At 47.1% G+C, this 26,482-nt stretch overlaps 1 protein-coding gene across 14 annotated transcripts in view; it reads right to left on the bottom strand.

Annotated features, from left to right (window-relative positions):
- LOC139763229 (dystrophin-like) overlaps positions 1-26,482 on the bottom strand; it is a 304,285-nt gene that overhangs the window by 157,615 nt on the left and 120,188 nt on the right. For 3 of the 14 annotated variants that reach the window (XM_071689091.1, XM_071689093.1, XM_071689092.1), the window contains exon 1: positions 5,697-6,317. The exons of 7 other annotated variants lie outside the window; for them this stretch is intronic. In XM_071689091.1, the coding sequence (XP_071545192.1) occupies positions 5,697-6,114 (418 nt within the window). In that variant the 5' untranslated portion in view covers positions 6,115-6,317. Of the gene's footprint in view, positions 1-5,696; positions 6,318-26,482 lie in introns of those variants that run through there. 4 more of the 14 variants (XM_071689101.1, XM_071689102.1, XM_071689104.1 and 1 more) reach the window with 4 other exon arrangements.

The following is a 26,482-nucleotide window of genomic DNA, read 5'->3' as shown; positions in this document are numbered from 1 at the left end:
GGTGTGGACGTTGCAACTGTACCATCACTTGGTATGGACGTCGCAACTGTACCATCACTTGGTATGGACGTTGCAACTGTACCATCACTTGGTACGGACGTCGCAACTGTACCATCACTTGGTTTGGACGTCGCAACTGTACCATCACTTGGTACGGACGTCGAAACTGTACCATCACTTGGTACGGACGTCGCAACTGTACCATCACTTGGTGTGGACGTCGCAACCGTACCATCACTTCGAATGGACGTTAAATCTCAGTTGTCGTCAGTTTTCTCAACGTCAAAACCTAAAACAATATGGATGAACACATACACAGTACAGTAGGAATTATAAGACTCGATAACAACAAGAACGATACACGGCTTGAGGATAACACTATATGAATTTTGCATGAAAACATAATTTAAGGTCTAAACCCGTATGCACAACGGTAAGACCCTTGAACATTACGGCACGACCCTTGAACAAGATGTTACGACCCTTGAGCACGACGGGACCCCTGAGCAAGTAGCAACGTAAGACCCCTAGGGTACGATGGCCTGGCTTTACACATGATGCCCTTTGGGACGTAAGGCTCTCGTGTTCAAGAACCGTACCGACGTGTTTGAGGGTAACATTGCCACTGCCCCTCTCAGAAAACTAGCGCCATCAGACTTGAGCGGAATATGTGAACACTACCAGTCCTGATACGAGACATGTTTACATTTCTTGTCCCTCTCATGCAAAGACAATGGGGTACTTCCCTACTGGATAAGGACGGCGTCAAGGCTGGAGATATGGGCGTGTGCACTACTCAACTGTGGGAGAGAGTTGAAGTGTCAACCCATCACTTATGAATCCTCCCACGTCCCTCATACTCAACTCTTGCATAACCCCTCATCCACCTCCCACATACCCATACACATGTCTATCCACGCCCCCACACACATCTGTATGTCTCACGACAGGAGACCGTGAAGAGGCGCTGATCTACAGACCATGACGATAGTGGTCTGTACGTTAGTGGGAAAAGATAATCAGAAAGTAAAATGACGACTTCCTGCAGGAGGAGAAATCACTTACGTGAGAGACAATACGTTCTCAGGGAAAAGGAGGTCGTGTATAACGACCCTCTTATATCTCTTCGAGACAGTGAACTCTGTCCGAGACGGAGAGATGAGGCAGGGTGGACTCAATATGCATCTGGTGTGCCAACAAAACATTTGATAATGTATACCACACAAGAGGCTAGTGAAGAAGCTGGGTCTGGAAGGGGGAACCTCCTTCGAAGGCCAGATTACCTCAACCACCTTGGTGGGAGGGAACAAAGGGTTCCTGTACAGAGGACCCTCTTCAGGTGAGTTGAAGTCACCAGTGGCGTGCTGCAGGGGGTCTCTGTTCCAGGGCACTGGCCGTTCTTCCTGTTGTATGTGGATGATTTGCCGGAAGGACTGAGCTCTTTTACCTGTACATGGTGGTTGATGATGCCAAGGTCATGAAGGAAGTAAAGCGCAAAGTAGAGACTGCCTTAGCGTACAAGGGGACCTAGATAAAATTCCAAACTTGGTCTGATACAGGGTTGATTCAACTCACCCTTGAGTTAATGTGAAGCAACGAGGACGCGACACAGCAAAATAAGGCCTGGATGTGAGAATTATCAAGGAGTAAATAATCCACAGGAATCTGTCTGAAGGAGGGACTTGTGAAGATGAGAGTCGACCACCACAGGAAAAAACATCGCCAAGGTTTTTTTTTTCCCCCCGTTTTTCTTTCGTATCGTAAAAACATCATAAAATATTATATATCTTAGTTTATGACGCGGTAATTATATGGGAGTGGTCCAGTCTCCAAGCCCACCCCAGGAGTGCTCCAGTCCCCCAGCCGTCAGCCTAGCCCACCCCGGGAGAGGTCCAGTACCCCAGCCCAGCCCACCACGGTAGTGGTCCAGTCCCCCAGCCGTCAGCCCAGCCCACCCCGGGAGTGGTCAGTACCCCAGCCCAGCCCACCACGGTAGTGGTCCAGTTCCCCAGCCCCCAGCCCAGCCCACTACGGTAGTGGTCCAGTTCCCCAGCCCCCAGCCCAGCCCACTACGGTAGTGGTCCAGTTCCCCAGCCCAGCCCACTACAGTAGTGGTCCAGTTCCCCAGCCCAGCCCACCACGGTAGTGGTCCAGTCCCCCAGCCCAGCCCACCACGGTAGAGATCCAGTTCCCCAGCCCAGCCCACCATGGGAGTGGTCCAGTCCCCTAGCCCCCACCCCAGCCCAGCCCGAGGGAGACGAATACTCGTGTTCTTCATTCATCTGTTTAAGTCCACCTGCTAGTGAGGCGACCTAACGCGATTAGATTATTACACTGTTCACTTAAGACCTGAGGAGTTTGGTCCCTGTCACGTCAGCACGCAAGATGACCCGGCTACACATTCCAACAGACTTTAATCCGTACTTGAATGGACTTGGATACTCTATCATATGTTTCGTGTTTACTGGTATCCTGACCCTCCTCTGTGGTGATACCAATGCCATTAAAACTGTCCCTCCTTTTTTTTTTTCCTGATACTGACGGGACGAGGAATCGCTTCTCCCCACCTGTCACTCTCCTATGTCGATAACGGAACCTGCTCTATATTCGACGCATGCCTCCTACCTACTCGTTGCTACGCGCCCTCCACCTACCTACGCTGTCACAGCAACGATTAGTCTATGTTTACTTACATACAGACCTTTAAATAACATGTCACATATGACATGTTATTTAAAAGTCTGTGTGTAAGTAAACATAGACTAACCTCCATCATCACGGTCAAGCAGTCGAAGTACCGCCCTTACCACCACTAGCCACACCCCTGCCCTACACACACACACACACACACACACACCAAATGGGGCCCCACGAGCGAAAAACTCCCTCTCCGTACAGAGCAAATAGGTAATTACCAAAAGTAATTACACATATACAGACAAGGATACTTAGAAAAAAAAAATACAAATACAAACAGCGCTGTATATACATATACCGGAAAAAAAACAATGACTATAAATAATATAAAGATACAACAGACTAACATAAATGTCGAAGTATATTCTGGCAGACAGGTGGAGACATATTGAGGAAATTACTGACAATACGAGGTTGGTGTAAGTAACCTATGGACGGGTCACGCCAGGGTATATCATGGCTACCTCACAGCTCCACGCTCATGTTCCCACCTGTAACTCACACAATCACATTCACATGCGGACGTAACTGTACTACGAATGTGTAACAACGACAGCTTACTTCTTTGTTATACTCCTACTTCTAATACTACTACTGCTACTACTACTACTACTATACTACTACTGCTTCTCCTGCTAATATTACTGCTGCTCCTGCTACTACTACTGCTGCTCCTGCTGATTACAATGAAGAAGAAGAACTGTTCAGTGAAGTTAAACAATTAAAAGCATAAAAAAAACAAAAACGAAAAATAAACATTACCTAACAACACACCCACATCCTTGCCCGCCAGCACTCAAACCCTGAGGGTCTTGACGCGGGTTTCTTACCACTGACCCACAAGAGAACACTGCTCCAGTATGTCAGGACTAACTGTGGCAAAGATGGTGGTGAACACAGGCAAATTGGTAAGGAAGAACAGTGGTAAATTTGCGAGCGAGAAAACTAGCAAATCTGTGAGAGAAAACTACTTAACATGAGAGAAAACTAGTTAGGCTGAGAGGGTGAACACTAGTAAATTTGTTTACGAAGAAAATGTAAACGTGCCTATGTAAATACATCATCTTAATCATAAACAAATGTAAATTTGTCACGGTATACATACTGTTCTGGATAAACTTGTTCATCTATCAAATGTTAATGTAAACATATCTAATTCTCTGTGGTTAAATTTATCTAAATTCTTGCCGGGAAACGCATTATGTATACTAAGAAGAATGAATATGGGTAGAGCTAAGGAAGACAACAGGTAAATATAGGTGAAGATATGAAAATTAGAATGAAAGAGATAAAACACGTTAATCCGTGAACGAATTTAGATCTCTGAGAATAATAAACTCAGTACATCCTGTAAATCCTTAATACCCCACAGTTCGATCTGCGTGGACCCATACCACGTCCTACAACCTCCAAAACACCATTACAATGGCCTTTGGACTTCCATAACACTTTCACAATGGCCTCAGAACCTCCACAATACCCACACACTAGCCTCACAACCTCCACAACACCCTCACATAACCTCCACAACCACCTCACACTGGCCTCATAACCGCCACAACATCCTTCTCGTGACCCTCACTCACAACACGGCCAAAGTGACCTCAAAATCTCCACAATACCCTCACAATGACCTCATACTTCCACACATTCTCAAATTGGCCTCATCCTCTACCCCTCACAGTCTCCACAGCATCCTCACCGTTGCCTTAACACACCCACAACATTCTAACAGTGTCCTCAACACACTCACAACCTCCAGAACATCCTCACAGTGGTCGCAACACACTCACAACCTCCAGAACACCCTCACAGTGACCTCAACACACTCACAACCTCCAGAACATCCTCACAGTGACCTCAACACACTCACAACCTCCAGAACATCCTCACAGTGACCTCAACACACTCACAACCTCCAGAACATCCTCACAGTGACCTCAACACACTCACAACCTCCAGAACATCCTCACAGTGACCTCAACACACTCACAACCTCCAGAACACCCTCACAGTGACCTCAACACACTCACAACCTCCAGCACACCCTCACAGTGACCTCAACACACTCACAACCTCCAGAACACCCTCACAGTGACCTCAACACACAACCTCCAGCACACCCTCACAGTGACCTCAACACACTCACAACCTCCAGAACACCCTCACAGTGACCTCAACACACTCACAACCTCCAGAACACCCTCACAGTGACCTCAACACACTCACAACCTCCAGAACATCCTCACAGTGACCTCAACACACTTACAACCTCCAGAGCACCCTCACAGTGACCTCAACACACTCACAACATCCTTTAACAAGCAGCCTATCAAGCTAACGTCTAAGATTCTCAGACGTCACTCATACTTGAGCCGACACGGAACACACCAGACATGCTGGACAATCGTACATGTAACGGCAAAACTGTATCCTCAGTCCTGACGGGCTTAAGGGGGTTCGGAGGCGTAACATTATATCTGATGGAAGGGACTGAGGCGACCCTGTTGGCTGGAAACGTTCACCAAGTGGTGGCAAGTGAGAGAGCTCCAGCGAAGAAAAATATGGCTGTCTTCCTGGACTCTGGATCTCTCTTATATTATATATGTATATATATATATATATATATATATATATATATATATATATATATATATATATATATATATAGTTTATGGGTCTTATAACAACATACTCAGCATTACAGAGCACCAGCTCTGGAAACTACTTACAGTGAAGAAAATGACACCAAAATATCTATTTCTGGGACGCCACCAAAGACACAACATCATAATTAAAGGAAAACATCACAGACTGCTCAATCTGGAGCTCAGATTCGGGGGGAGAGAGAGAGAGAGAGAGAGAGAGAGAGAGAGAGAGAGAGAGAGAGAGAGAGAGAGAGAGAGAGAGAGAGAGAGAGAGAGAGAGGAAACTCCGGGGTATAATCACCTGCGTGGAAAAAAAAAAAAATACCTGATCAAGAGTGAGGAGAGTTTTACCTGTTTGTGGCAGCTGGCGGGCGAGAGCCTCCCTCAGCATCTGCATCTTCCCCAGCAGGCTGTTGTGCTGGAACTCCACCTCCTCCACAAACTCCGCCAAATTTCCACTCGCACAGGCTCTGCTTCTAGGGCTCCCGGTCCCACCACTCGACTCCGTGGACTGACTAACTGTTCCTGGGGCGGGTTCTCCCGTAACCCCTAGTGACGGGGAATTATTCACGTGACAGGTGTGTCCGTCATGGCTTTCTGCTGACGAAGGCGACCCCTCGGGTCCATGCCTATCCCCGCCTTGGACGGGAGGCTCTCCAGTGGTAGAGCCTTCCCCTGGGGATGACCCCTGTGGGCCCTGGCGCCGCCCCTGGGCCAGGAGGCGGGTAAGGTCGCGGAGGTTGGGCCGGCCCTCGCTCATGGTGCGCATGTCCAGCGGGAGGAATGTGTGCGGGTTTCCTGCCGCGTCGCCCGGATGAGGTCTGGTCCTCTCCAGGTTTCCCCAACCTCCCTCACCACATGGAAATGCACTTGTCTTTCTCTCACAGAGCCACAGTGGTATGATACGTACGGTCTACACGGATCACCACTGATATTTCACTCCATCATCTGTGGTTCAAACCACACAACAAGAATAAGAAACTGCGTATCATTTGGTATTTTCCTCAAGTTAAAGATTCAGGAAGCAGTTTGTATCATTTCAATTTGACGCAACGTTTACTTACTCCATAATATAGGTGGGTGGGTGGTCAAGGAGTGTGGGAGGGGAAAGTGAGAGGAGACTGCATTGGCATCATAAGGGAAGGCAGGTCTAGTGCCATCCTGACACCATATTACACAGACGGTGTCGCTCCTGGCATCACAACAACCACTTAAAATGACATCATCACCCCACGACGAAGTGGCAGTGCCACTACGATACATACATACCCTACGATGCTAATGACCCCCACCATGACACGATAGGACACCCCGGACGACACTGCTGTGACACTACACGACACACTGACCCAGCAGCATTCAACCAGCACTCCCTGTGGTAGGAGTCAGCCGCCCGCTTCCCTGCGACACAGATGCTCTTTACGACGACACGTGTCAAGTTACACCTCAAAGCACCCTCCCCGGGATCATCAGGGAGCCTCTCTTGGTGCTCACAAGCGCCTAGTTGGGCTCACACCCTGGGGGAAGGGAAAGGCTGGGAGGCGAGGCGGACCCCAGCCAGTGTGCTTCCGATTTATTCATACCTACACCCCTCTCCCAGCTGGACAAGAGGCCGCCTCTGGCACAGCCCTCCCCCCAACACGACAGGCATAGCAACCTGGTGCATACGCTGCCATGACTCTCTCTCTCTCTCTCTCTCTCTCTCTCTCTCTCTCTCTCTCTCTCTCTCTCTCTCCTGTTCACACAACTGCCACTAAAACGTATGCGACACGTAAATACGTCCGGCGGGCGTTGCCATGGAGACGCCACGCAAGACGCTGCAACTAAACAACCAGAAAGCCTCCTTAACTACATTCCTCTTAGAAGCCGCGACACCACTATCTTCTCCCATCACTCAGTGGACTCATTACCGCCCACACTTACCCACTAACACTGATCCTCTCACCCGATTACGCCACTCCACTCCGCCAGTGACAGAGATTCCGATCCTTCAGCTCTGATCATCTAGCCTAACACGTTACCTACACACACACACACACACACACACACACACACACACACACGGCATCACTTGCCCTTTCCAGCGTGTTATTATTCCCTGTATATAGTAACTCAGGTATATCCTCCAGTGCAATAATTCCATGAGCATAGTAACATAGGTATATACGTCTGCATGAGAATGCCTTGCGCACAGTAACTTAGGTATATACCGCCGTAAGATAATTCCTTGATGTAAAGTACATTAAGCACCCTAGTATAATTCTATGTACATTAACTTACGTAACCCAATATGATAATTCCCTGTGCATAGTAAGTTAGGTGTCCCAGTTGAATAATTCCTCGTATGTTAGTTAAGAACCCCAGTTCGATACTCCTTATATACAGTAACTTAAATACTCCTGTACGATAATACTTGATGTACTGTAACTTATATAAAGTACTCAAATAAGATAATATTACCCTCGTAATTACACTTCAAGCCCTCAATTACTACTTTTATGATAACTTCCTCAATACAGCAATGGGAAACAGGAACTGGATGCGGAAATAGCCACTTAACCATACAACTTCGCGACTGTGAATGATGACAATCACTGGCGTTGGATGGCAACTTGTCACAAGCACGAGGAGCGCGATCCTCCCCCAATCATCAGCGCGCGAGCACGATAACTCCGGCCTGCGCGTACGACAGCCTCACCGCCGAACACCCGAGGCAGACTGGAGCATGGCGTCGGCGGGTGCAAGTGCGAGCAACGATACTCCCTCACCGAATTATCACAATTACGGCTTTAAACAGCCACCAAGTTGCATGATAATCACAATACACAATGATTATGCCATGAGTGCTCTCGACCAGAGGCCTGAGATAAGGGTTGTAGCAAGTAAACATCTCCGCTACCCAGTGTGCCAAGCCACGCAGCACGACTCTCTCTCTCTCTCTCTCTCTCTCTCTCTCTCTCTCTCTCTCTCTCTCTCTCTCTCTCTCTCGATTCATTAACAAAAACTCAAGGTTTACGTGGCGACGCCTGGGCCATACCTACCTCTCCCTCCCTCTCTTCCCCCACCTAAAATCCTTCTCGCTCCCCCATCCCTCCCCCTCCGTGCCCGCATTAGCAAGTGGTGAGGGTGGGATGGGGTGGACGCACACCCTCCCTCTCTAGCCTCCGTCCCTCCGACACGCTCGGCTTCCCTCCTCCATCCCACATTCACCCTCCCCTTCAGTACACACACACTCCCCTCCCTCCTACTTCCCCTGCTTGCGGGCTCCTCCTGCATACATGCATTCCTCCCGATCTTCTACAAGCTACAAGCGAAAGGAAGGCCACTACCTATCGGTCTTACGACACTCCTTGAGAAACAGTTCACTGACATGCTGTGTCAACACTCTCATGTCCCTGCGACACACACTCACACACACGCACACACACACAGAGCCGCCGAACTCCTCTACCAAACCCCTCACAATGCCCCGCCCACATACTTACACCACTTACCATCAATAATACAATATACCACACGACCAGACACGCCCGTGTTATCTCTACAGAGAGAGAGAGAGAGAGAGAGAGAGAGAGAGAGAGAGAGAGAGAGAGAGAGAGAGAGAGAGACGGTATGTTGACACCCGCAGCCTCAGGAAACTGCAGCAGCGGTCGACGATCTCGGCTGGGATGGCGGCCCGCGCCAGACCAAACTCGCCCCTTGAGGAGGGACGCCCTTGACTGCGTTCCCCTAAGGAGACAAATCCGTTCATCCACACTAATCGCCATAGCCTAATGTCTAGCTAAGGAGGTGGATGAATATATCGCAGCATCTCGGTTCACGCACCCGACCCCACACCACCACTTGACGGGAAGTGGCGTTTTTATCTTTATAGTAAGTGGTGATGTCTTTCTCCTACGAGATATAGTTTATAATTGCTGACAACATAATCAGAAGCACTCCTTAAATATCTAACCCTTGAGAATCAAGCTTAAAGCAAGATGAAAACTAGTCCTTGAAAGTTCATATATGAGGGTGGGAAAGAAAAGGAGTATATTCTAGATATCTGATTCGCAACATCGACTGATTTGGATCCACTGACCGACGCCAGCTATGCGGATGCAAACATGAGAAGCGTCCTCCTCACGCTAAGACGAAGGTTGCTAGATATTCTTCACGACTCCTCCCCCCGCGCTCGAGCCCGCCCGTCAAACACGGGAGTCCCGCTTTGAATTACTCGAAGTCTTCCCGAACTGGACTCCCTTGACATCAGCCTCCAAGCCGAAGTAGCCAGACGCCAGAAAAAACATTCTCGAACTCGCTCGTTCTGCAGGAGGCAATGCTCGAGCCTCCCAGCTTTAAAATCGGGAAATGGCATATTGGAAATGGATAAACTGACAGAAAACTGCCATGACCATCTGCCTCGGGCATGATGACGTACCCTCCCTCACCCACCGGTGCTGGCACAGGTCAGCGCCGCCGACCCACCAGTCACCAAATTGCCCTGAGCACGGCGACGGCCCGATATCACACACACGCCCCCCCAACCCAACGCGTCGACCCTTGAGCTCAAAGGTACAACCCTTAAGAATAATCGCCTGCGTCTTTAACTTGACCCTTAAGGGTTAGCTGAATGGCAAGGCTAAAATCACACTTTAAGGGCCATAAAGTCAAGATATATACTGATGGTTGGTATACAGTGATGGCTGGTCATCCTTCCCTCCCGTTCAAATCAATTTCTTCCTGTGTCAGTGGGATTGATATTCGTCATTACGGCTTCGTTCTCCCTGCAATAGCCATCCTACCGGTTGCCCATGCAAGCCATTTGGAAACCCGAACTTCCCTCATCTAATACATCCAAAGTTCCCAAATTGCTTTCTGGTCCGTAGGGGGTTACAACACAAAGTGTCTTGCGAGTTTTAAGCTCTTTCGGCGTCAGCAATTCCTGACCCCTCAAAAGTTGGTTAGCATTACCCCTCTCGCAGGTCGACTCCCCTCCCCTTCCCCTCACTTAACACAAGAAACAACCCACAAAGGGAGAAAAGGAAAATCGCTCAAACTTCTTTGTGGCCATTACGCCCGCAGAGCAACACTGTCTGGCTCATTCACCTAGGAAACAAGCGTGGTGTGACTCATTCACTGAAGAAGCAGACACAGTCTGGCTCACTTAACGAAGAGATAACTTGTGTCGTTCGCTGACAGCAAAGACAACTGTGTCGTTCGCTGACAGCAAAGAAGCAAAGACACAGTGTGGCTCCCTGACTGATGGAACAAGCATGGTATGGCCCCATTATCGAAGGGAATGATGAAAAAAATGTTTTATACATTAAACATAAAATGTATTCATACCTGAGTAAGAACAGCTGCCGTCCCTGCTCACACACACACACACACACACACACACACACACACACATACCGTGGATGGGAGGCAATGAGAAAGACAGGCTAGAATAACCCACAAAAAAATTAATATACAGAGGACATAAGACGTTAAGAAAAAAAGCTATGAAAAACATCATCGCTGAGATCAGCATCGATGATGACGGCAAGAATAAGCGGCATCACAACACCAGCAGTAGATGCTTCTTGAGGGCAAAATACGAGCTAGTAAACAGGATCAGAACCTCCTCCACCCTGGGTGAAAATGAGCTCCCTCCCTGACATTGACAGCGGCAACCTAATACGACCAAATTTAAGGACGCAGCCTTGGAGGAGAGAGGCTGGACTGGATGAAGACTGTACGCAGTCTTAGAGAAGAGAGGCTGGACTGGATGAAGACTGTACGCAGCCTTAGAGAAGAGAGGCTGGACTGGATGAAGACTGTACGCAGCCTTAGAGAAGAGAGGCTTGGACTGGATGAAGACTGTACGCAGCCTTAGAGAAGAGAGGCTGGACTGGATGAAGACTGTACGCAGTCTTAGAGAAGAGGAGGAAAAGAATCAAGAACAGAGAGAAACACGAAAAAAAAAATAATGACAATTAATTCAGCACGAAGTATATCAACTAGCGGAAAGAACCTGGCTTGAAACTGGGGATATATATATAATGTATGCAGATGGATGACGGTGGTTAACATTACACAACTGTGAGTGTGGAGATGAGCAACCTAGGAGACACCAGACTTTTATAACACAGACAAATTTAATCTTTTACTGACGACGAGGCGATGACTCCTGTGTATGATGACCTGCAACTCTGACCCAAACCCTAAAGTTTTTTTTGAGGTCGAAGGCATCATCACACTTTAGGATCGTCCACTCCTGCTCAGGAGGTTTAGGCAAATCTGAACTCAGATGGAGAGTCGAAGGTAATACTTCTCAAAGGATACATAGTGACATGGAGGGGAAACATGTGAGCGTTTGGCGCCTTCAGAGAAAGATAAACCTACAGATCCAGAAAAGTAAATTATATGACTGTCTTTTCAGACAGTGTATTATGACAACGCACAACTGAGGACATCCTCCAGGAAGACCTGATGAAAACGTATGAAAAACTGAAAGATAATAATGAAAGCTGTATGTAAGACTGTAAGGAAGGTAAGAGAGAGGTGTTATTCGGATATGAAGAAGTTCAAAAATGAGGAACTCGAAATATTAGGGATTCCATCGGCAATGTCTAGATCCCCACTTGGGGAAGCGAGACAAGGAGGAATGAGTTTCTGAAATGTGTTCAGGAAGACCTGTTGTAACACCAGTGTCACCGTGTTCTAGAGCCAGAGATGTTATAGGTATTCACACACATCAGATGTCGAATGGGAAACTTCAGGTCACGTGGTTCCACTCCTCCCGCGACTGCGAAATGCTCGAGTCTGTGTACGTCGTTAACGAAGGACGAAAAAGGAAGCAGAAACGAGTCCCTCCTGCCATGAGGAGGTACCGGACTTGAGACTAATGAGCGGATGTGTTCCCCAGAAACAAACGCTGGGACACAGAACCCCCACACATGAATGGTATGCAGCAATATCACAAGAGCTTCTGTGAGGACTGTAATGATCACGTCACCGCTCACTCCCGTACAGCACCGTCCTGCACCACCCATCACCATCTGACGCCACCTGTCGCCCTCCATCTCTCCAACGAGCCCGAAATAACATTGTATACAGGGTGTCGCTGTTGTAGTTCCTGCTGTATGATACACTGGACTGTTGTTATCGTCTCTTGTTCATTCCTTTTCATCTCTGTCATTTTAACCTATATCCTCTCCTCACCGTGTCAATGTATTCTGTGTCCTACATGTGTAAATCTGCCTTCCTACCTTCATGCAGACGCGGTCTTGCCCTCACCTCTCCTCATCCCACCTTGCCTCCCACCTGTCCAATCGTCTCCTGCCTCACTCCTCTCCTCTCTATCACGTTTTCGTGTACCTCCCTCCGTATATTCCACTTTCCCTACCTTCTCTCATCTGCCTCACACACCCCCCTGTCTCTTCCATAACCTCGTCTTTCCACTGTCTTCAAAACTTTATATATATATATATATACTTAACTTTTTACTAACTACTGCGAGAGACAGAAGGACCCGTGCCGCCGCCCCCTCCTGCTGCTGGCGCAGACAGAGCCAGGCATTACCATAAAGACCCGGCGTAACAGTGCATGATTCCTTCGTCCTCACGACCCGCGTCCCCCCGCCACCACCCACTGGGTCCAGCGAGCGCCCGCCGCCTCCGCCCGCCTCTTTTTTCCTGTACTTGCTTCAAGATCTCTCTCCCTCCGCCTGAACACTGTGGAGGCTCTTCAGTCCCTCCCTCATGACTACCACCTCTAACCTACCCGCTGCAGTAATGTGGCATGTTCTACAACGGGCAGCAAGTGTAACAAGAGGAACACACACTATGTCTCCCCCCGTGAATTACCCAAACGACGCCCTCCGACCGCCGTCATGAGATTTCAAGAGCAACAGAGAGACGGCGAGCATACTGGATGGTGCCTCTCGTGTTTAGCGTGGCATCCCGCATGCACAGTCTGTGTCGCACCTGGAAATCAAATGACGGGGGGGGACGGTGCGACTTCCAGGGAGACGACGATATAACCCGTGACAATCACGGTGTCTCACTGCATCTATTTCACTAAGTCCTTTTTCCTTCCCGCATATATTACTCTCTCTCTCTCTCTCTCTCTCTCTCTCTCTCTCTCTCTCTCTCTCTCTCTCTCTCTCTCTCAGATGATTTCTTTTTTCTTTTTTCATTTTTTTTTTGGTTTCGGGAGTGTTTCAATGACCTCCATCTGCTGAATACACCTAAATGTCTTGCCTGTGCAAAATCCCACTGGATGAAGAAATACTTCGTATGTTTTCAGTATGACGTCAAGTCACCTGTGATCGCGCCCCAGGCAAGGGTATTAACCCCAGATCCTGTCTGGTACAGTACAGCCATGTCTGTCTGGTACAGTACAGCCATGTATCACGTCTGTCTGGTACAGTACAGCCATGTATCACGTCTGTCTAGCACAGTACAACCATGCATCACGTCTGTCTGGTACAGGACAGCCATGTATCACGTCTGTCTGGTACAGTACAGCCATGTATCACGTCTGTCTGGTACAGTACAGCCATGTATCACGTCTGTCTGGTACAGTACAGCCATGTATCACGTCTGTCTAGCACAGTACAACCATGCATCACGTCTGTCTGGTACAGGACAGCCATGTATCACGTCTGTCTAGCACAGTACAACCATGCATCACGTCTGTCTGGTACAGGACAGACATGTATCACGTCTGTCTGGTACAGGACAGCCATGTATCACGTCTGTCTGGTACAATACAGCCATGTATCACGTCTGTCTGGTACAGTACAGCCATGTATCACGTCTGTCTGGTACAGTGCAGCCATGCATCACGTCTGTCTGGTACAGTACAGCCATGTATCACGTCTGTCTGGTACAGTGCAGCCATGCATCACGTCTGTCTGGTACAGTACAGCCATGTATCACGTCTGTCTGGTACAGGACAGCCATGTATCACGTCTGTCTGGTACAATACAGCCATGTATCACGTCTGTGTGAGTCTGTGTATCATAGGGTATCTTTCGGCTGGCTTTACACCCTTATGTTTGCGCTTAAAAGCTAAACTCGCTTCCCATCAATACACCCTTTTTCTTTTTAAGTCGATCTTTAAGTACTTCAGCCTTTCTCCTGACCCTTAAGGGCCTGGTTATTATACAGGATCGTACCATCGTCCCCTAAGGGTCGTCTCGTCGTGCCCCATGGTTCATACTATCGTGTCCGTGGGATTTAATCAAATGAGGATGGTTCCCATTTCTTACCAGCCGAATGTACAATTATGTCATTGGTGCTGGCTGACGGCACTCACTAACCTCCCCAGCCCGTCGCGATCTGCCTCGTTACTCACTGGGTAAGTGCGTGAGTCAGGGACCTTCCTACAGTATCTTGCCAATACGTCTCAGTAACGAGTTAAACCTACATTGTCTACATAGGAAAAGAGAAAACTAACGAGTTAAACCTACATTATCTAAATAATAATAAATCAGAAAACAGTAACGAGTTAAACCTACATTGTCTACATAAAAAAAACGAGAAAACTAACGAGTTAAACCTACATTATCTAGATAATAAAAAAATCAGAAAACAGTAACGAGTTAAACCTACATTGTCTACATAAAAACGAGAAAACTAACGAGCTAAACCTACATTATATAAATAATAAAAATCAGAAAACAGTAACGAGTTAAACCTACATTATCTACATAATAAAAAACGAGAAAACTAACGAGTTAAACCTACATTATCTACATACTAAAAAAATCAGAAAACAGTAACGAGTTAAACCTACATTATCTACATAATAAAAAACGAGAAAACAGTAACGAGTTAAAATTTACATTATCTACATAATAATAAAAAAAAAAAACAGTAACGAGTTAAACCAACATAATCTACAAAATGAAAAAATGAGAAAACATCAAACTTCGCAGAAACATCATTTAAATGCACAAAAACGGCAAAAACTAATATCAATGTAAAGAGAATGACACGTAAATCATTACACTAAATCCCCTTTAAACAAGACGGGGTTGAATGATGCCAGTTCACCCATTGTATGAATAAGAAGAACAATGCCAACATAGAGATAAGAGCGTATCATCGACTCTGATAACAGAGACAAAAAAGATTGAGGAATGAACCAAAGCGTCACCAAAGTCCCCCCCCCCCCAGCTACCTCGTCACTCTGAGGCAAGCACAGCGTATGAGATGACCGCATTATCTTACACGAGAGAGAGAGAGAGAGAGAGAGAGAGAGAGAGAGAGAGAGAGAGAGAGAGAGAGAGAGAGAGAGAGAGAGAGAGAGAGAGAGAGGAGGGGGGGGACAAGAGCCTTACTGTCGTATAAAGAAGGAAACATATAAGGCCAAGAACGTCATATCACTGGAGGTACAAGGCACCATGTCTTCTTACAGGCGTACATCACCCCGGGTGTGTAACAACATCCCATCATGGGGGCCCCACAGTCCACGTCCATACAGGTTAGGGTATTTCCTACCAAACAGTTACACTCTTCACCAAGCGTCCAGAATTCTTGGATGACCTAACCAGCCTCTACACTTAGAACCCCAATGGTGTCTCGAAATTCTGCAGTGGGGGCCAACAGCGTGTAGCATAGTATAATATATGTCTCTCCAAGTATTCGAGGTGAAGTTTGCTAATGATCCATGTCAAAACACAGCATATAACTGGCAGGGAAGACATGCAAACGTATTTACTAGGGTACACAAAATCTAAATACATCCAAGGGCTGGGCAGACAGGCGGTCATATTTACTTGGGTACAGAGTTTAAATATATCCACCAAGCCTCTCTTTTTTTTCTTCCTCTGGTATCTAACACTTCCCTCACGCCTCCCCACCCACCCTTTAGGTGCCTGCAATAACAAACTATCAGTTTAACCAAAACATCCCGGAGCATGTGTTCTCCTTATGACATTTAATTTCAATTACTCCACCGCCTCATGCACCCACGGTGGGTACTTATGTGTCAGACGATCCCCGGTTGAGGCCAGAACGCCACTCACTCACTGGCTGGCTGTACTCTACCACCTTCCCTCGCTCATGGATCAGCGAAAGAATTCCAGCCCCGGGTCGAGCACAATGTTGAGCGGTCCCAACACAGCCTTGGTCATCCTTTACTTCGCGGTTTGGTCGATACTTGGGTGATATCCGTCCATCCACCTAACTATATATCTACAAGCCCGTTCCCAGTGTCTCCTCCAATGACCGTAATCCGTACCTGCCTATGGTTACTTCATAGGGTTAATGTAATTTTCCTGTAGACATATCACACATAAATATCCCTGTTACGTGCAAATGACCTTAAATCATTCTACTGCAGCACAGAACAAGCAAGAGACGAAATAAAACAAGTTATCAAACATATATATATATATATATATATATATATATATATATATATATATATATATATATATATATATATATATTTTTTTTTTTTTTTTTTTTTTTTGCTTTGTCGCTGTCTCCCGCGTTTGCGAGGTAGCGCAAGGAAACAGACGAAAGAAATGGCCCAACCCATCCCCATACACATGCCTTGATTCAATCCACTGACAGCACGACAACCCCGGTATACCACATCGCTCCAATTCACTCTATTCTTTGCCCTCCTTTCACCCTCCTGCATGTTCAGGCCCCGATCACACAAAATCTTTTTCACTCCATCTTTCCACCTCCAATTTGGTCTCCCTCTTCTCCTCGTTCCCTCCACCTCCGACACATATATCCTCTTGGTCAATCTTTCCTCACTCATTCTCTCCATGTGACCAAACCATTTCAAAACACCCTCTTCTGCTCTCTCAACCACGCTCTTTTTATTTCCACACATCTCTCTTACCCTTACGTTACTTACTCGATCAAACCACCTCACACCACACATTGTCCTCAAACATCTCATTTCCAGCACATCCATCCTCCTGCGCACAACTCTATCCATAGTCCACGCCTCGCAACCGTACAACATTGTTGGAACCACTATTCCTTCAAACATGCCCATTTTTGCTTTCCGAGATAATGTTCTCGACTTCCACACATTCTTCAAGGCTCCCAGAATTTTCGCCCCCTCCCCCACCCTATGATCCACTTCCGCTTCCATGGTTCCATCCGCTGCCAGATCCACTCCCAGATATCTAAAACACTTCACTTCCTCCAGTTTTTCTCCATTCAAACTCACCTCCCAATTGAATTGACCCTCAACCCTACTGTACCTAATAACCTTACTCTTATTCACATTTACTCTTAACTTTCTTCTTTCACACACTTTACCAAACTCAGTCACCAGCTTCTGCAGTTTCTCACATGAATCAGCCACCAGCGCTGTATCATCAGCGAACAACAACTGACTCACTTCCCAAGCTCTCTCATCCCCAACAGACTTCATACTTGCCCCTATTTCCAAAACTCTTGCATTCACCTCCCTAACAACCCCATCCATAAACCCCATCCATATATATATATATATATATATATATATATATATATATATATATATATATATATATATTTCATACTATTCGCCATTTCCCGCGATAGCGAGGTAGCGTTAAGAACAGAGGACTGGGTCTTTGAGGGAATATCCTCACCTGGTCCCCTTCTCTGTTCCCTCTTTTGGAAAATTAAAAAAAAAAAAACAAGAGGGGAGGATATCCAGCCCCCCGCTCCCTCCCTTTTAGTCGCCTTCTACGACACGCAGGGAATACGTGGGAAGTATTCTTTCTCCCCTATCCCCAGGGATATATATATATATATATATATATATATATATATATATATATATATATATATATATATATATATATATATATATATTCCAGATGTTGGTAAACAGCCAAAAGCATGAGACAATGTTGGTTAATAGAGCACACAGGCATATAAGGAAAAACCCGCGACGTGTGGCTGAAATCAAGTGACATTAAGATCCATCGTAACTTAGCATACATTCGGACATCCAAGTTGCAATGGAAAGTGAGAAATTTCAACGCAGTTATGAGGCAGATTATCCTAGCACGTATGTACACGGCCGCAGACACCTGGCAACCCATCTCGTACTGTCCGAAACCGAGCAACGGCATCAAACCGGACGTCTGAGTATCTTAATGCTCCATTACCGGCCAACTCTTCGCTCATCTCTTATTCTAATTTTACCTCCCCCGACGTGCATCATTTACTTTTACTACTGCGCGTGTACTGCGCGTTAACGCGAGTTACGGCCGCGTAAACTATGGTATCCGAGCCTAGCCTTGCGAGCTCAGCTGATGTTTCTGTCGAGTTTACCTTGGTTTTATATTTTTCTTTTTCTCCCCAAAAATAACAGAGTTTCTGACACATCGCTACAGGTTAGATATCTAATTATTATTCAGTAACGAATTTTGTAATTGATCATATCACCAGTACAGTTAAACAAGAAAACATCCATAAAAAATATAGAATAAAAAAAAAACTCAAGCATAGTATTCTGTCAGAGATTAATGTATAAGTTCGAAAGATTGAACTCATCTCTCCACGACTTCCTATCGACCGTTCATGACTGAGCAATCGGCCAAAATCTGGTGAGACGTGTTCAGTCCTACAATGTTAACTGCCTCTCGAAGCGAGGTAGTAATACAATCTGGGCACGGCGGGACTCACCAGTCTTAATGAACTTTATTGAATACAACGTATACTGTCAGGACCACGAGTTGAATAAACATAAAAGGAATGTTCTCTGACACCTTGCCTCATATCATCATTATGGCCGGACACACGCATATTAGATCAATAATGATAACTTGCGAGGGAACAGTATACTCGAATGAAATGGTCCACGGTAGTTACTCTCAGCCTCAAAATCGAACACATCGCGTCTGGATGACGCCAGCAGTCACCACTGCGATAATTAAATACGGGTTGTTGGTTGGTGCGGGCAGGTGGTACAGAGGAGGGGGTTGGGTCCCTGTTGTCGGCTCTATGACTCCCACTGTTGTTAACACCTAGGAAAACGGCCTCGCCCGAACCTCACCTCTTTGACACCCTAAGTACACACATCTTGTTTCACGTCATCCGGCCCGCTCGAGCTCTTCCTCTCACCCAACCCCCTCCCCTTCATGTATTCTTGCGCCACTCCCTAAAATGGTCCTCCTCCTTAATTTGGTCCCTCGCCTTAATCCACACCCTGGACTTTTGTCTTGCAACCTGATTCTCTTCGGCCTGAACCCCTACCCTCGTGGTCCCCCTTCCTGCACCTACAACAGTCACCCTAATTAGTCAGCTGGCCAGGAAGTTCCTAAACACAAGACTTCCTATATTTTTGATTCTTCACACGACAAAGACCCGGCCTTCCTGCCTCCTCAACCCTCCAACTCGTAACTCACTCTAGTCACCATTCACCCCCAACCCTCATCCTGGCCTCCCACACACCCACAGGTACCACAAAGGTGGCGACAGGCCACACCTCAGGTCAACATACGGGAAACAGGAACATTAATAACGGCCTCCTCCTCCTCCACGTTACGTCTCTGCAGGTAACCGCATCACATTCACACTCACGTAGGCTCAAGGTGTGAAGAAAAATCCCCTTTATGCCTTTCTGTACATTACATTTTTTTCTCATTGACGAGACTCAGCAGACGACCTGTGTATAAAACAACGAGTTTTTCTTTATCAGAAATTCTAATACTTCATAGTGAACCACATTCTGTGCCTCGTGGTAAAACGAGTACATTACTGCATCTGGGAAACGTGCGAGAGCACTATTTAGTCCACCGATACGGACGATCATATAACACCAATACAGAGGGGGTGAGGTGAGGCAGCTGTCGAGGAGGATGGCACGAGACGCAGCTGTCGCAACATGGCTGGCTGGGGCACCCGTCTCAACATAGCCTTCCCATTGCCTGCATGTCAAGACATGGCTCACCTTCTGCGAGGGATCACACGTGCAAGGGTACAGCAACCCCTGACATTAATGGTATTGCTTTAGACGCTGTGCTCACTGGACGAGTGGACATCTCTTAATATAACAACTAAGTCATCAGCACATCTCACACTCCTGAAATTCAGCTAATTATCTTTTTCAAAATGAATGGTTTTGATACGCATTTTCTCACTCGATGTCAAAGAAGTCATGGCTAAAAGCCTTGAACGAAATAAACCACTGACAAAAAAAAAGGAGAAAAATGAAAGTAAGATTTTTTTTTTGCGGTGAAAAGACTGTCTGTTAAGAAGCGGCAGGTCAAAAGCTGACAGGAAAGACGTAATATGAAAAAGAGTTCCACCACGAACCACGTAGTAGTATCCCTAAGGCACTGTTCTTGTCTAGATTTAGGCTCTCTGGCAGAATTTATCAAGATACAAACATGCTGGAGGGGTCATGAACTCCCTCGACCTCCTCACACTTCAAAAGCCTCGGCAAGCGGGTCCTGTGGTCTCATATACCGCTGGCAATAAAATGGGAAGTGGTAATAGCTTTCTACTGAGTAGGAAGGTCAACTTGTGAGGAACTTCGTGGTCAACAAACCGGCCGACACGTGGGGGTTTGTATCAACATCCACCACCCCTGTTCCACTGCCAGTCTGCCTTCTCTACACGGATACACTCTATCTGATCTAATTTTCTTATTTTCCATTTTTCCTGAAAAGGTTATCTCACCAATGGTTTTCTAAAACTCCACCACTTTACGTCTCCGCCTAAGATCTTTGCAGTCTTCACAGTTCAATGTTATGTTGAAGCCTAGTCTTCACGTCAACAAACAGTGCATTTCCCATCCGACCACGAAGGCAGCGTTCACCAAAGTCTACGATCTTTTCATTATGACTATACATCTCCACACCGCTGCATCACAGGGGGCACGACCACCACACCAGCAAGACCTGTTCTGCCACTTGCTATATATATACACACACAGCGCATCTCGACCATAATAATGCATAGCCACGCACCACCACTAGCCTATTATCTCAACCTTTCACCATGGCTACATCGCCACGCCCGCACCATAAACTAACATCATCTTTCCATTAAAACGACGTAGCCACGGGTTGATCTCGTACCGTATGTAGAACACAGTATGATAATAAAACTTTCCTGGTATCCTGTCACAAGCACAGTCCACTCACAGATCTCTGTTACGAAAGGGATGAGAGAGAACCCGCTGCTGTCAACGGTGACCAACATTCGACATTTCTACACCACACTGTTTCAGTCCTTGATGCACATCATTATCTGTATCATCATGACATTAGCCGTGCTCCCAGGCCCGGGGGGAGTTGGATGAGGAGCAAGAAGCAGCAGCAGGATGAGCCACCCCACCTCCACTCACCAACACCAGCAGCGACAGACTACCTCACACGCCCGTGTTCGCCAGCGAGCGGCGGCCGCCAGGTGTGATACGCTGCTGCCCTCGCTCACTAAACACCCCTGTGATGCCAGGGTTGTGTACTGCTTCAATTTTGTACCTCTGAGATATACCAAAGCAGGGAAGCGGTGTCCGATGAGACAGAAACGCGTAGAGTTTGGGGAGGGTTTGGCTTTGGAACCTACGTGGGAAAAGAAACGGATATTCAGACTGCAATAACAGTTAGCTTCTTCCGGTGATGTGCGTGGGTGCATGTTGGGAGAGAGAGAGAGAGAGAGAGAGAGAGAGAGAGAGAGAGAGAGAGAGAGAGAGAGAGAGAGAGAGAGAGAGAGAGAGAGACTGGCACGGCAGCCGCTGCTCTGGCCAAAACAGTAAAGTACGTTGTCATGCAACGCAATATGACGACAAATAGCAACCGAATGTATGGTACAATGTAACAACACCTCGAAATGTGGTAGTATGGTACAGTATGGCATGCCATGTGTGGTGATAGAGCAAAGAATAGCGTGACGGCGCGTGAAGGGACAGTGAATTATGGCTCGAGCCGCTACAAGGAGATATGGTAAAAGGCTTCGAAGCGGTAGAAGAAAATAAGGTTAAACTTTGCCAGATGCAGAGTAAGGAAGACAAGACCCCGTGGGCCACCGTCACACAAGCGACATCAACCATGTAATCAAACCGTTCACCGGTGCAGCAGTCTGGTTGCTGTGTACTTCATGCAAAATTATGATACATCAAAAGCTGGATTTAGATGAGCCTCCGCGCGGGCCCGTCTATGTCGAAGCACATAATGAATCTTACGCTTCCATAAAGAAGGAAAAAACAGAAGGGATGCTGCTACGTTGGGCCGGGTCCTAATAAGGGTGCCCCTTCCGTCAACACTTACGTCCTCACCAGGTGGAACGCACCCACACCCCTGTGTATCTTTGGCACACTTGCACATCGAACCTCTGACTACTGAAACCAGCCAGTTGCTAAGATTTTGTAAGGCCTCTTAAGGCGTGGGCAAGCGTGGTGGACATACTACCCTACCTACGTGATGTTAGAGGATATAAATAGATGTTTCTACGTGATTTCTGTGTGGACGACTGTTGTCCAAGTGTGTTTCTATACGTAATTTGGCTTAATGCTCACTAGCCATCTATGGTTTCCAAAACATCGTGATGGACTCCCTATCCAACGCACGACGTATAATCCTACACACACACACACACACACACGTGCACACACCATCTCCTGGCCCCTCCCCCTCAAGAGCCGCTGGTGTCTCCACCCGCCATAACATTACTCAGCGGTTATGCCTCTGCTATCTGTGCGGATCTGATGGAGTCCTAACATCCTTTTCCCCCAACTCTCTCCTTCCAGGATCCTCCTCATCGTCACCTACCTTCCGTTCAGCGTAGGATGCCTTCTGCTTCACCATCCTGTCCCCATCTATACAGATTACGAATTTAAGGTTCAGTTTCTGTCTATATGTGATAACCTCGTCATACACTCTCATCTGGTCTTTTGCTGTCTATCTCGACCCTGTCTCACCCTGTCCCAACTTGAACCACCAGTAACGTTAAATTATCATCCCTTTCCAATAGGAAAAAACAGCAGATATTAACTTGACTTAAAATTCTTTAATAATAATAATAATAATAATAATAATAATAATAATAATAATAATAAAGATAATAATAATGATAAAGAAAATAATAAATCATAATAATAATAATAATAATAATAATAATAATAACAATGGTAATAATAATAATAATAATAATAATAATAATAATAATAATAATAATAATAATAAAAATAATGACCAAGACGATACGACACTCGAGTAAGACCGTTCCACCTCTGTATATGAAGGCATGACCTTTGGGATCAGGTGAGAGATCAAGCCATCATAACCAAGGGTCATAACGACAAGACCGACAGTCGAATTGTCGCACTTAAGGGTCCTGCCGTTGGGCTAAATGGTCGCACCGTCGGGCTCAAGGGTCGTACTGTCGAGCTCAAGGGTCGTACCGTCGAGCTCAAGGGTCGTATCGTCGGGCTCAAGGGGTTCGTACCGTCGAGCTCAAGGGTCGTACCGTCGAGCTCAAGGGTCGTACCTTCGAGCTCATAGGTCGTACCGTCGAACTCAAGGGTCGTACCGTCGAGCTCAAGGGTCGCATCTTCGAGCTCAAGGGTTTCGTACCGTCGAGCTCAAGGGTCGTATCGTCGGGCTCAAGGGTTTCGTACCGTCGAGCCTCAAGGAGGTCAAACTTCCCGTCTCTGTGATTCTTGACCCCGTCCTACTTTCTCTTCCTTTCCAAGTTCCACTACCCTTCAACTCTCATGACGCAACGCCTCCCGAAGTGCCCCAAATGCAACTCCCAAGTGCACATTTCGCAGATAAGAAAACCTCTGGGTTTTTCTCCCTCCCTTTTAAACTTTTCGGTCTGTATCTTCTTCCAGAGAATCTTAATACACCTTGGGTGATAACTGAAAACTACAACACGAAAACTGTATAATCGAGCCACAGGAAGAAATCGTAAGACCTCCCAAAAGTTATTTATTTCTAAAGACTTTATAATCTTACGTGAAGAAGCGAGGCCGGTGTTCCAACAACATTAAGTCCCAGCGGCAACCTGAAGCCCAGTGTCACAGATTCATTGTAAACTAAGCACAGTAACGCCATGTAACCACCCTACGTACCCACTCAAATCACCTACCAAAACACATGACCCACAGTCATCATGGGTCAACCTTTGATGACACGAGCCCAACAACCAAGAGTGAGAAATCGACCAGGACAATGTACCGAATCATGATACAGGATGATGATCCTTCGGTGACTCAAGTGATATAATCATGTGGAAACATCCGTAACACCTGAGGCCTAGACACAGTAATAACATTGTTTCTATGCAACAGACCACGAATTATGACATCACGACAATGAGACTCATTACGTCATGAGTCAAAACGATTCCTGACAAACAAGTGCCTCACTGCACAGTGGAATTCGAACACAAGGTGTCGAGACCGACTGAACTTAAACACCAATTACGTCACCACACAGTGTCGAACTCCCACCTGATCTCAACACCATATATATTTTTCACCCCACCTCCCCACCAGACCTGTCGACTACAGACTGGCCATCAACCATATTAAGACAATGTGATGGGCAGTCAGTCTTCAGGGAAGCTCATCTGTGGCTTCACCACCTAATGTTCGCAACGAGAGATGTGTGTCATCCTTCCGCCGCAACCTCTTCCCCTACACATGCATTTCAACCCATGCATGGGAGGCCAGGAAATAACCCTTCATAAATACAGGCTGACAGGAAAGCTAAGGGGGGGAGGAGGGTAGCTAGCACGAGAGAGAGAGAGAGAGAGAGAGAGAGAGAGAGAGAGAGAGAGAGAGAGAGAGAGAGAGAGAGAGAGAGAGACTCACAAGAGCACACACGACTTGGGGAAAGTCCAGTGTAAATCCTTCTCTAAGTACGTGCGTCCACGGGTGGGTGGGGGGGGGTGAACACAGTGACAGTGCCCCATTAGCAACACGTGATGGGGCGGGTCGGAAGCCCTTTACGGAGCCTGGCGAGTGTATCGATGACCGAAACATAAGAAATAGTTGAACCACATCCACACCCAACGCCTTTACGGAGCCCTGAGTTTTCAGGCGAGTGTATTGGTGACCGAAACATAAGAAATATGTGATCCACATCCACACCCAACGCCGACACAAGGGTGCATGCGACGTAGGGTTGAGCATGCTGGTACAGTGGATGCGGTCCCTACCAACGGAAACAGGACGTAAAAGCTCTAAAATAGTAATTTATAAAAGAAAATGACATGTTCTTGACGAGGCCTGCGAGCCAGGCGCAGACAGCACAGGGTACACATGAACACACACAGGTGTGAGTAAGTAAGAGAGGAGGGGGACCTGTAGGGGTCTGGGGACCTGAGGAAGGACTAGGGGTACCTGGTGAGGAGGTTTGGAGACAGTGAAGAGGATCAGAAGACATAAGAAGGGTCTGGGGATCTGGTGATCTTGAGGAAAAGGGTTTGGGAACTTGAGGGAAGGGATCCGGGGACCTGAGAGTGAGGTCTGGGGACCTGAAAAGTGGGTCCAGGGACCTGGACCTCGAAGGGAGGTCTGAGGAGGCTGGAGACATGAGGAGGGGAAGTCTGGGGACCTAAGAAGGGGGTCCTGGGAAATAAGGAGGGGCTGTGGGAACCAACTATGGGGGGTCTGGAGGACCTGTGGAGGGAGGTCTGGGGGCCCTGAGGAGGGGGCACTGTGGAAGGGGGTCTGGGGGGCGGGGAGAGACCATCGCCGGACGACCATTGTTAAAACGAACAACTTCCGGTGTACAGGACGTCATGGCTCTTGTTTTATCCGTGACGTCACCCCCAGCGAGCCCCGGGCCCTCACAATAGCAGGTACGCTGACGGTGTAAGCGTCACGGAGGAACCTTACACTGAGCTGTCGAAACCGAACGTATCCTCGGAGCAAAAGCTGAAGGGTCAATACAGCCTTGTTCGAAGCGTCATGCCGTCATGTTCAAGGGTCTTGCCGTCGTGTTCAAGGGTCATACAGTCGTTGAACATCGGTGTGTTCAAGGGTCTTTTTTTTTCTTACCGTCGTGTTCAAAGGTCGGATAATGGCCCTGAAGAGAACCCCAATCTTTCTCTGCTGGCACCGTTATGTTCAATCAGCTGCACCCTCGCACTCCAGGACCAATTAACGTGGCGAACTACACACCAAAATCACTATAAAGTGTATATAACACAAGGGTACTGTGACACACAGCGTACACAGGC

This window comes from Panulirus ornatus, chromosome 46, assembly GCF_036320965.1.
Source record: "Panulirus ornatus isolate Po-2019 chromosome 46, ASM3632096v1, whole genome shotgun sequence".
In the NCBI taxonomy this organism is placed as follows: domain Eukaryota; kingdom Metazoa; phylum Arthropoda; class Malacostraca; order Decapoda; family Palinuridae; genus Panulirus; species Panulirus ornatus.
This window is presented reverse-complemented; position numbering and strand designations above follow the sequence as displayed.